Here is a 12,528-nt window from a genome sequence, read left to right on the forward strand (position 1 = left end):
AAATTTCAAAGTAATAATGAATTGCACTTTCTGTTGTGCTCTTATAAAGTTTACGCTTCTGGATTACTTGCAGATGAATCTCAGAGTTTTTCAATAATAGGTCGTAAAGGCCTTGATTTAAGCCTTCAGTTAGCAGTGATTCTGCAGAAATTAAGCAGCAGTAGCTTCCACTAAAAAAGGTACGATCTGGTTTTGTTCGGGATATTTGACCATCTACAGTATGAATTTTGAAAGCGAAATTCAAGGCATCAAGGTCTGCAAATTTTGTACTAGGTTAATGTATATATTTTCTATACATATCACTTCTGAAACTTCCTAGTAAAGATATTTTGGCTCTGAAGATACAATCAAATGGGAATAATTAGTGAGAGCGTGATGTTAAATGATTGCGGTGCTGCAGGGTAGGGATTTGTCTCCAGGTTAGGCACTAGCCCCAGTTTTGTGAGTTTTATAACTGAGCCTGTTCCCACACGTGGTACGTGGGACATGGGCCCTTCACCTCTCAGCAAAGGCTTTCTGCTCTCAAACTTCCTACCCTTTGTCAGTGACTAATACTGAGAAGTGAAAGAAGCTTTTTACTTCATGAGAAGCTTTCTGGGCCTAGGTCTGTTTTCTTCAGAGAGTGTTAGCAACAGGAAAATGGGGGGGGTGTGTGTGCACACAAATACACGTATTTCATGGTGTTTTATCATCTGGCGCTCTCCTGGGCGACGTGCACGCCTGCAGAGCTGCCCGTTCTCGGCAAACCTCTCACGTGCTGTCTGTTAAATGCTGTTACCCTGTGGTGTGTAGCCGCGCTCGCCCTTCGCACTTATGCTGGCACAAGCGCAAAACGCCCTGTCTCGGCGCCGCGTCTCGCGCTGAGCCGGCCCGACGCTCACCCGCGCAGCCGTGGTGAGGCAGCCTGCAGCAAGCCTTAGCGCAGAAATTGTGCACGGACATGCAAGAGGATTTTGGGAGGGGAAAAAAAAAGAAAACTGTCTCTCTCTTCAAATCTAGTGCTTGGCAGTTGTTTGGAAGAGGGTTTAGAAGAGGATTTCGAAGGCCACGTGCTCCCAGCCTGGTGCCCATCTCTCCCGGGACAGACGTGGCCGCGGCCGCGGGTCTCGGTGCCGCGCATCCACGCCGGGCACGCCAGTCCCCCGCGTCCTGAGCCGCTGTGCAGCCTGTGCCCCCGACGATGCCCGTCTGCGTGCTGCAGGCAGCGAGCCTGGGGTAGGGCGGGGGCCATTGCCGTGGAGATCTCGCAGCTATTTCATGACTGTTGTGTCCTTTGCCGTACAAATCCCGTGGGGAAATGTTTTAGTCCTTTACACAACCGAGTGAGGTGTTTCCCACTCCGCACGCTCGCTGTCCCTGTGGTCCTCTGCCCCGGCAGAGCAGTCGTGCTGCCGTGCAGCCAGCACGGGCGGGCAGCCCTGAGCCTGGGGGAGACTCTTGCAGCCAAAGGCTCGGTGTGGGTGGCAGGCAGTGGTGGGACGGTTGCCTGTGCTGGATTCAAACGTGGCGAAGGAGAAACAGCTGTAGTCACCATGCTGGCTGCATCTGCCCGAGGACCGTGGGCAGCAGCCGGCTCGGGCGGGTGGACCTGGGAGGTCAGGGGTGGCTTCACAGCTTCTGCTGGAAGAGCAGCTCCGTAGGGAGACCTTCGAAGGTCTGTGTTGTCTGAACTCGGATCCAGCAACCCAATAGCTCTGGGGGTTACTGGAGGTCTCCCCAGCCGTGCCGAGTTTTTCCCTATGCTGAGTTTTCCTGTTCTGGACTGGGATGCAGAGCTTGTTCTTGAGGTGGCTCAGAGAGCATGCTGTGCATGGGGAGCGCCGGGGAGCGTTGAGCCTCCGTTGCCTCCGTCCCTTGCGGAAGGGATGGGAGTCAGGATGTTCTGCGGTGCTGTAAAGATGGATTGACAGTGTAATAGTGTGGTGGAGTTACAGGGAGGATGGTGCAGGGGAAACACGCTCCTGTCTGAACAATCTGTAACTTTATTTTTGTCAGTAATCAATGGAGACCTGGGTATAATGAATAGGAAGAACCTCTTTAACATTCAGCACCCTTTTGCAGGGAGGAAGGTTGGTCCATCAACTGACTGACTTGCGTATGAGGCTTAATCTTAAAATGCATTCTTGTGCCTTAAGCCCAGCCTATTACCAAAGCTATTTTGGAAAGAGTGGAATATTACTATCTGTAAAGGCAAGCCGGGCAGGAATGACCTTTGCCGTGCCGGGACCCTGAGGGGTCTCCGCGGGCTGGGCCAGCCCCGCCTGGCTGCACTGGGGGCACACGTTTGACAGTGGGGCAGGTGATGGCCCTTGGGGCACTGGAGGAGCTTCGCTCTTGGACCTCTTACGCAGCAGACCTTTCTTCAAACTTGGAAGCTTTCTCTTATCCTAAAAAACCTCTCTCTTCAAAAGGCTTGAGGCGGTATAGGAAAAGGGTTTCTTTTTAATAGTAGTGTTTTTCTTGGAAAAGGAAATGATATTACAGACTTGGGGCTTGGTTAAAACCCTGATGTTGTAGAGTGGTGTTAATGGATTAACACACTGACAATGGATAAAAGGTTTGTCCTTAATAAGATGGATGTAGGATGACAGTATCTCCTTGTTTTATGGTTGCATAGTTGACCTCTGTGTGAAATTTCCTTTTCACTGTGTGCATACTGTGCAATTAATGGCATAAGCATATTGTGTTTCCTTGTGTGTCCTTTTCCCTTTTTTTAGAGAACAGTCTCTGATGATTAACAACCTCTCTATTGTTTCATGTAACCAAACTGGAAGAGCGAATATGCAGGCAGACACATTTTTCCCTGTAGCTGATGTGCTGTGCACCATAACTTGAGCTGCATGACTGGTCCTTTAGGCCTGGGGAGCAGAGGAAACCACTGGGAGAAGGACAGCAGAGAGCGAGTCTGCACCAGGAGGCATGTCAGGTGCCAGAGCAAGCAGCTGAAACCTGGGTTGTCCCAGAAGAATTGGAAAATATTTTGGTGTCCCGAGCACAGGAGCTGGTGTGCGCTCAGCAAGGGCAGTGGCCGGGCGCGGGGCGCAGCCCCAGGTGAAGCAGGGTGCTGGCTGGGTGGGCCTCTTGGGAGAGCAAGGCTGTAAGGGCCGAGCCACCCTTTTACCGTATACAGTGTTAACCTATACGTGAGCCAGGGCGGAGCGCAGGGCTTGAAGTCTGTGTGGGATCCCGAGGAAGGGCCGTGCATCTGCAAGCCTTTGAGTGAGTTACCTCAGGCTGTGCCCATGGTCCCGTCGGTGAGTCCTCGACAGAGCTGCTGAAGTTGGAGAGAAAAACTTCTTTAGGGAAGGTTGACTTCATGGCCAGGGCTACAGGAGCCTGCCGTTGGTTTACTTCCCTCTTTTCATGTACTTTATTTTCTTGATATAAACACTGTTCCTGAAGGAAACTCACTTGCTGATTACAGCTGGTTTTGCTGCTGAATTATCCCGCAGTTTCCAGATGTAGGATGATAGATTTTCTCCTGCAAACAAAAATCTCTACTTTGTCTTGCGTTGCGTAGCCAGGTGCCCTGGGAAGGGGGGAGAGGGAAGGTGCTCCTTGGGAAACATTCCAGGAAGAGTGGGAATTAGTGTTGAGGGGTCACTCCCTGCCCAAACCCCCAGTTTTGAGCTGCGCCCTTAGATTTGTGCTTCCCTGAATGTGTCCTGGGTGGTGGAGCTATTGAGCCGTCCTGCCGCGCTCCGGCTGTGCCTTGTGGCGGATGGCATCGAGGGACAGGTCTCCCTCCGTTGAAGTTAAACCTGCAGGAGACAAATGAACAGGTTCATTTCATTCTTTAAGGCTAAGATTCCTCGCTCAGCTCACCGCCCCAACTGGCACGTGCAGCCGGTGTGTGGGGCGAGAGCTGCTCACGTCCGCTTTGCCACCACGGAGCTGCAGCTTCGGTGGCTCTCTGCCAGGCTGGCACCGTGGCACAGGCAGGAGAGCACGGGAACAGCCTGTGTTTTGGTGACCTCCAAGGCAGCCATCAGTTTAAGTGGCCCAATAGTGTGACACACCGCCTTCTTGTGGGTTTTATTTGGGATGGGTAATGGGGATACTGGGCTGGTGTTGGGGCACCCAGAGTGCGGCGGCGAGGTCTGCTGCGGTCGGCAGCGCGTGTGCCCGGCTGCCGCTGGCACCGGACCTTTGAGGATGTTATACGTCACCTTCCCGGCTTCGTGCTTCTGCTGGAGCTCTTGGGGGACCCCACTGGAGGCAGGCAGACCCTCGCACCCAGGGGCACCTTCTGAATCTCTGCCCTCGGTGTTAATATCGTTAATTGGGAGCCTGCGGTGGGAAAGGTCGAGAAACGCTTGCCTGCCTGGTCGCAGATCAGAGCCGCTCCTCCGCCCCGCTCCCCTCTGATGTGTCGGCCGTTGCTGCCTCCTGTGTTGCTATCAACATCGCCTTTGGAAACTTTCCTGCCCCGCTTGCTATTTCTGGAGGTAGCATGTGGTTAAACCAGCTCCCCGTGCCTCGCTCCCGGTGGAAGGGGGCTCCCGGCGTTGTTCCTCGCAGAGGAAGGGTGTGCACGCCGGCGGCGGCGTTCAACGGCCTGCACAGGCCTTTTGTCCTGTTTGAATGGATGCTGCCGCGCTCGGCTCCGGCTTGTGATGCTGGTGGAGTGCGGTGCCTGTGTGTTTCTGTTGGGGCTCTGGGCTGATGAAGGATTATTTTAAAACATTTTACTTTGTTTAGCTAGAGAAATACAACCTGTCTGGAGGAGGATCTTCTTACAGCTGCAGTTTTCGTTGTGCTAGGCTTTTAAATCATCCTCAAAGGGCAATTCTTCTGCCATTGTTTTTCCCCTTTTTATTGTATTCACTGAAACATTACTTTAATCTAAAGTAGGCAAGCTGTAGTGTAGTGATTGGGACAGGAGGAAGAGCACTGGTATTTGAAGACGGGAGAGTCTTGGGATGGAGCCCCAGCATTGGCTCCGAGGGTGGCTCTGTCATGGGCAGTGCTGGATGCATTGCTTCGTACTTCTGCATTTCAGGTCCTCTCTAAATTCGTGGTGTTTCTTTTCCTCTCTTACTCCTTGCCTGACTCATTCATTCAGGCTGAAAGTACTTGCGAGTGAGGGTGGCTTCCTACTCCTCGCCTGAGTTGCACCTACCAGATATTACTGTAATCCCCATAAGATGTAAAGGGGATTGTCTGCTTTGCTCTAAGTTTATATCCTTTACGTGCATCTTTCAGGAGAGCGTGGAGGAGAGGAATGCCCACCTTTGTTTTGTTTAAAAGCCCCTTTAGTTTCTATTTTACCTAGTCAGTCCCGTTTGCATTCCCTTGCTTTAAGAACTGTCCTTGTTATTTTAATAAACTGCAAAGCTGTGGCAACCTGACGTTTTGAATGTAGAAGGCTGTGGTGGTCTTTGGGGACCGCGCTGCTGGGGAAGGTCGAGGCAGGTCCTCCCGCCAGCTGTCACCACTCGGGGTGACACCAGACGTGTCAGCAGTCCCTTCCCAGCTGGAGCCAGGGTCTTCATAAGATTTTCTTCTTGTGTTTTCCAGGTCTACAACTCGAACAAAGACAACCAAAGCGAAGGCAGTAAGTATTTCTTTTCAAGCCAGACCCCTGGGAAGGTGGTTGTGCTGTAGTGCGCAGACTTTGGTGGGTCAGCGGGAGAGGCTGAGCTGCCGGCAGTGGGGACAACGGGCTGCGCTGTGCTCCCCTGGGCCAGGGGTGCAGGGTGGTAGGGCTCAGTGTGGGGACCGCAGGGTGGCCTTGGGGAGGAGCCAGCTCTGGTGCCCAGCAGGGAACTGGTGCAGACACTTGGTGGTGGGATGTGAGGCCATGGAGAGCGGTGCCGAGCCGCTCCCTTGGCACTTTGGGGTGCATCACTTCCTGCCCACCCCGCAGCCTGGTGCCTCTGGGCCACAGCGGCGGTACAGCGGGTCCTGGTGTGCCATGGAACTGGCTCCTTTCGTGTATCAGAGCGAATGAGTGCAGGTGGCACCTCGGACCAACCAGTTCTCCTGGTTGGAGAACATGCCTTTTCCAAAGGGGAACTGGAGCAAAACTATAAAGAGTAGGGAGGTCCACCTAATCAGGATTGTCAACAAGAGCCCCTAAAAAAAAAAGCTGTTTTTATTGTTATTTGGGCAAACACTTGAGTCAAGAAAGCAAGCAGTTGGTTTTCTTTGTAGAGGAGTGGTTGCTCTTCTGTGTTTCAAAACCCTTAATTGAGCCATTTCCCAGTAGGTTTGAATTGTCATAATTGCAATACCCAAAACTCTAATCCCTTCCCTCCTTCCCCCAAAGTCATCGGTCATGCGCGAGCCCAGCCCAGGTTGATGGTTAGTACATAGTTCATTTTTATGCTGCCTCACACAGAGCATTTTTATCTTGAGTAGAAGCATTTTTCTCATAATAATAGGTATAATTTGCAGATAATGTTCCTCACACCCATTTTCAACGCTTGCACAAAACAGTCTTTTCTTCCTCTCTGCCCTTTCCGAAGTGGCTTCTCCCTTCCCTGCTGGTCCTCCATGTCATCAGCTGCACATCCATCTCACCCCGTATGTATTCCTCTTGGCTTTGTGCGACGCAGATGATCCTCGCAGAGTTAAGTGCTGTGCCTCACGCTCACGAAGGACAGCATGGCTAACACCCCAGCTGGATATGAAGTCTGTATAGAACAGCTCCCTCTTTTCTCCATTTTACAGAGGGGCAAAATGAGGGTTTTGAGGCACAGACAACAGGATTTGCTCAACTCTGTCCTAGCCTGGCTGTGAGCTGTCACGGCTCTGTGTTCCCTGCACACAGCCTCTGGCTCTGCCCAGGACAGTACGTGGGGATTTGGCTCAAGAAACATGTTAAAATAACCATTTCCTAAACTTTGTTGAGGGGTGATGCAAAAGCTTTGAAAGCATTAGGCATGAGAGTGGGAGGAAGGATTGGTGAAGCAATTGGTGAAGAAGCGCTTGTCAAACTGTGACCTTCCCATCTCCTGTGCTGGCAGCCAGAAACCCTTGTGGGGCTGTGACTTACGCTGGAGTCATCCTGCAAAGTAACGGCAGCTCTTTACAGGTGGTAAGAGCTCAAGTAAAGTGTGTCCATGGCTTTCTTGGGGTTACTTGTATTGTCTGACCTTGGTTAGCTGTGCACAGCCTCATCGAGGGCCCGCGTTAGCTGAGGTGTGGGCAGGACTGGGGCCGCAGGCAGCATGGGGCTGCCCGCTCTGGCCGCTGCTGGCATATAAATAGATGATTTCCTGGTCTTAATCTGAGATGGGTGTAGGTGTTGTTGGAGGGCGATGTCTCACTCCGCTGGGCGCTGGGCTGACGGGGTGGGCCGCGGCCCCAGAATGGGCTGAGCGGTTCTGCTGCCTGCTGCCGCTCTTTGGCCACGGCGTGCGGCTGCCGCGGGTGCTGCGCTGCCAGCCCCGAGTCGGATCCCTGGCTGGGTCCCCACGTGGGGTGTGCTGGAGGCTGGTGGGTTTGAGGAGAAAGCTGGTTTGTCCCTGGGCTGGTGGCAGCTCCCACGGTCGCCTCCCATGTCGGTTCCCAGCCCGGCCCTGGGCTGCCTGTGCCGCTTTGGAAAGTTTTTTGTTTGTAGTGCTGGTGGTGACTGCAGCCCACGCGTCGGCCGTGCCTCTCCGAAGCAGCTCAGGGTTTGGCAAAGCGTAGCGAGACTTTGACGAAAATACCAAATGCCAAGTTTTTCCTTGTGCATCTTCACCAGACGAGTACAAAGCTGGGGCTTAATCAGCTGAGGAGACTTTGGCAAAGTTTCTTGTCTTTTAGCACCTCTTCCATTTTGACAGTCCGTCTTAAAAATGAGAACAGTCCTCTTCTGCTCTGTAGACCCTCCTCCCCCCGCTTTGGGGAGGGCGTTGGGACCCTCGGCTGAAGGCTGCTTACGTAGCAGCGCTCCTGGGCCGTCTGGTGGCAATTATTTTCACATACGCCTCTGACTGGGGCTGCCGCTGGTATGTTCAGACATCTGACTCTGCTTTCGCCCTCATTAAAACCATGCCTGTAGTGAACTGCTTGCCTCACCAGCTATACTTAAAATTGATTCGGAGGCTGGCTTTTTGCCACGCAGTCCTTGGTACAGGAGCTTCCTATAATGCCTTGAAATGAGTGCAGTGATTGAGTGGAGTCCGGATGCGATTCCTGACCCTGAAAACCTATATACCTCTGTCTCCTGCCCGTACTTAGGTTAGTCTGAGAGAGACTCGCAGTGCTATAGTGAGGTCTGCTTTTTGGCCACTATCTAATTTTACAGAGCTTTTGGGTTTTACATCCTGCTGTGTGGCCAGATGGCCATCAGCCTACAGGGTGATTTATCTTAATCTTCTTTGGGAGCTGGGAGGAAGCAGTGCTGAGCGGTGGGGGTGAGCGGGTGTCAGGGAACGTCAGAGCCAGATGGATTTAGATGCACTAGTTTGCAACCCGGGAGGACTTGCCCTGCTCTGTGGAACAAATCCTCCAGGCCATTTGTGCTTACTGCAGGGAAAAGCACAGAAGAACTTTCCCTTCCCCTCCCTGCCATTTCCCTCTCCTTTTTCATATCCACTTGGTTCCCTATTAGTTCAGGACCCCATCAAAAGCTGTCTTCATTTTCATAAGCTCTTCACAGACCTCAAGTCCCTTGACTGCCCCGTCTGCTGTTGAGCTTGCCTGGGTGGCCTGGCCCTCCCCAGCAATCTTCATTTCCCAATCTTGGCAGCTCACTGGTAGCCTGACACTTGAAGTAAGGCTTGAAACCTCATTTCTCTCTGGTCTCTGTGTCTTGGTTTCTCCCTTTCTCTGTGGCTCTTAATTCCATAAAGTCTTTGAAAGAGTCCGTAACAGTGATCATTGTGGCACTTCACTACACGGCACAGAAACGCGTGGTGGGGTATGCAGAAGAGCTTGCTTTGACCTTGCATTGCCATGACCAACATGCACAGAACTGGAGTCAGCAAGGTCACACAGAGCTGATTCAGTCTTCTTGCCCCCTTGCCGATGCTCTGATATGCCATATCAGCGTAAAGTAAAAGAATTAATGGATTAAATAGAAATAATCTGCTAGGCAAAAATAGCAGGATGAGACCAGCTCAGTAGCACTAGAAATATGATGCTACACGGAGGTCAGATAGGGATGTGTGTGTGTGCAACGGCGATGTGTATCACCTTTGCTGTTGTAAAATATTTCTCTGCTAGATCACAGTATAATACTGCATCTCAGTTGTGCATGGAAATGCTGCTCCTGTTTGAAGAGCCTGTGACTTGTATCTTGGCCTGGGGCTGTGTGTCACATCTTTCCCCTGAGGAACGGGAGCCTCGAGGGAGGAGCAGGGCTGTAGGCTTTGCCCCTGCAACATGTTTGAATGCATGAACAGAGGAAAATATGCCTGTGATAATAAAAGAGCCTGTAAATCCACTCCCTGCCATAACTGAGAGGCTGTTTTAAGCATACAGCGTGGGGATTAGGGATGCCTGTTGGGAAGAGCGGAGAAGCATGTTGGCCATGCCTTTCTGTGGCAGCCCCGAGAGTTTGCTCTTCCCCTCTGCCTTCCCCCTCTCGTTTCCTGTCCCCAGCTGCCGGCAGGAGGCAGCTCCACAACGATTCAAATCCATGGGAGTGTGGGCTGTGCGTCCCGTCCCTCCTGTACCCTCTGCCTTGCTGCAGCAGCAGCTCTCATTGAGGTCAGCAGCTGAAGACTTGCGTTTGGTGGGGTTTTGATGGAGCGCTTTTTTCCCTTTTTTTCCTTTTTTTTTTCCCTTTTTTTCCTTTTTTTTTTCCTGTTAATCTTGCTGAACCGTGTCACTGCACTAGTCCTGCTGTCAAGGCATGGAGGAGAGCGGAGACAAGGATGGGGCCATAACTGGCCAGACTTGGTCTGGCCGAAACTGCTGGGACCGCAGACGCTGCGTTTCCAATGGGCACGCGCGTGCAGCGTTGCTCTCTCCAGCCCCGAAAGGCCATCGGTTGCCCCCTTCTTTCGCACCGCTTCCTGACCTGCAGTTGCCATCAAACAGAAGCTAAGCGGGGTCTAAGCTGCTGAACCAAAGCTCAGGGCTGTGGATCGCGTTGCTGCTGGGGCCAATGGAGCACGTGTAAGGACCGGGACAGCAATAGATACAAACCTGACTTTGATCTGTGCTGTTGCTGAACTGAATCACTGGGTAAATGAATGAGAGAGATAGCGAGAAGCTGCTTCTGTGACAGGGGAAGTCAAGCTTTTACAACGCTCATTAAAAGTTACATTTAAGGATGAATAAAGGCACTTCAGATATTTAATCAGATATTATTTCTGGATATAACTACTGCAAATAAATCCCTGACCTTTCTTGACCCAGAGCTCAGCAACAAGCGGAAGAGCTTATTCATCCACTTGGGAGGATTATGCTTGGTCACTTCCATCCGGAAGGAATGCTCCTGTTTCTCACCCTGTTATCGCTGAGCGCTGCGGAAAGGTGCAGTCCTAACCTCTTGCTCAGCGGTGGAGTGGTGGGCTCTGCAGGGGGAGGGCACGTGTTCGTAGGTGTCTTCTGCTCAAGTTCAAACAGGTGAGGGACTGAGGGGAAAATGCTGGTTTACGGAATGGGTTGGCACTTAAAGTGCGTGGCAGAGAGCCTGAAATGGTGATCCGTGTTGGCTGGACAACACCGTGCAGGGACACCAAAAGATCAGGGTTAGGGCCAGTACTAAGCCAAAGCTAACAAGGCCTGCTGAACCAGGTTTGCCTGTACAAAAAGGTTTCTGCACTGTGGCTTCTTGCTTCTCATGTACCCTTGTGCTTGCGTTTATCAGTGATCGGTGGTATGGCAGGCTGTGCCCCGCTGATTGATGGCACATTGGTTTGATGCTGCATTTGTGCTTGGAGAGTGGGTGGGAGGGGGCTGGAGAGCCCCCCAGGTGCCTACCAAAGGGCCCTGCAGCTTCTGGGTATTCACACATCCTATGGCACAGGCATCCTGCAACTTGCGTGCTTATGTTGGCTCAGCACTTCAGTACGCTCGCCCAGAAAAATACAATAGAGCTGTTTTACTGTTTCACTGTTTCAGGTTCCTGTGCCATTCATCACACAAGAACACCACCAGCAGAGACCTCAAAACAAGGGATTAGTAAGGGACTGCACCACGCACAGGCAGCCAGTGAGCCGGCGGCTTATCCTGCGCCAGCAGTGAATCTGTGCTTAAATAAGCGATGTGAACGGGGGAGAGCAAAGGAATAAAATTGCATGTGCTGTGCTGTGAGGACTCTGCCAGTGCTGGGCTCTGATCCCCTCCTGCTCTGCTCTCGATAGAATGCAGTTTCGTGTCTCTTGAAAGACAGCATTCCCTCAAGTCTGTGCAGACGTGAAGTCAGGTGCTTTTAAGCTAACGCTATGCCTTTTCTACCTTCTGGAGCGCAACGTCTTAAACCACGCAGCCGTGCTTTATGCAGCCGTGCCACACGGTCCTCCGTCAGGCACTGCTGGGAAAATCCTGCACCTTCCGCGTGGCAGCCGGTGAGCGGAGCGGGTCGGGGGCTCTACCCCGGTCTCTGGTGATGCTCCTCCCGTCTGTTGGCTCCGCGCTGCCTTGGGAGGCAGGATGGCGGTGCGGGCAGAGGCATCCCCGCCAGCTCGAGGGCCAGCCGGGGCGAAAGGCCGGCAGCGGAGGTTTGGCTCGAGGCGGCACGAGGGTGGCGGGCGGGCTGCGTGCCTTGCCTCCCGCAGCCTCTGCCCAGGGTGCTCAGCCCAGCCCTGGAGCCCAGGGTGACTGCGCACCCTCCTCTGTGGGGCTTCTGCCATATGAAAGGTTTCCCAAACCTTTATAGAGAGAGGAAGTAATTTTCCTTAACAAATAGCTGTCTGCGGGCAGTGTTTTCCATGCAGCGGTGGAAAGCTGACTAAGGGATGAATTCTTCCGGCAGGTTTTTGGATCCACGTATTAGTAATTCCTTGAAATTAAATGTGAAAACCTGCAACGGCATGAGTTAATTGAGTTTTACATTCCATTAACTCGAATGTTTTAGATCTTACTCTTGGGCAGAGTCAGCCGCCTTCAGGACATCCTAATTTGCACCGAATAAATATTTAATTTGTGCTAATAAAAGAAGGGGCTGTTCTTGGACTGTGCACGTGTGTACAGAGTGAGGGTAAGTGGGATGTAATGTACAGTGTTCATGAGACAATATTGCTTAGCCAGGCTTTTGCCCGGAGCATCTGCCTCAAGGGTGGTGCAGGCAGGGAGCAGGCAGGGTGCAGGCACTGGTGGGGGGCCGGGGTTGGCACTGGCTGGCTCCCCAGGGACAGCTCCCCTCCCGCTGGCGCAGGAGATGCTTTGGACAGAGATTTGACCCAAAATTCGTTCCCATCTCCCAGTCCCTATTGCTCTTCCACCGACACATGCCGTCAGCTCTCTCCGCTCTGTGTTATGTTTCTATCGCCACACTTTCACCTTTCTTTTGATTTCTTTACTCCATTTTCCTTCACGGAAAGCTATTGCTGCTCACAGTTATCTCCAGCTTCTCTCTTCCACTTGTTTCTTTCCCAGTTCTCCTTTTACCATCACTTTCTAATGTTCTAACCTGTCATACGG

General features: G+C 52.3%; 1 protein-coding gene across 1 annotated transcript in view; it reads left to right on the plus strand.

Annotated features, from left to right (window-relative positions):
* ARHGAP26 (Rho GTPase activating protein 26) overlaps positions 1-12,528 on the plus strand; it is a 151,024-nt gene that overhangs the window by 58,779 nt on the left and 79,717 nt on the right. Inside the window, exon 12 of the mRNA XM_082006068.1 lies at positions 5,521-5,557. Coding sequence (XP_081862194.1) covers positions 5,521-5,557 — 37 coding nt within the window. The remainder of the gene's footprint in view (positions 1-5,520; positions 5,558-12,528) is intronic.

The sequence above is a fragment of the Phaethon aethereus genome (genome assembly GCF_964289735.1).
Source record: "Phaethon aethereus genome assembly, chromosome: 14".
Lineage (NCBI taxonomy): Eukaryota > Metazoa > Chordata > Aves > Phaethontiformes > Phaethontidae > Phaethon > Phaethon aethereus.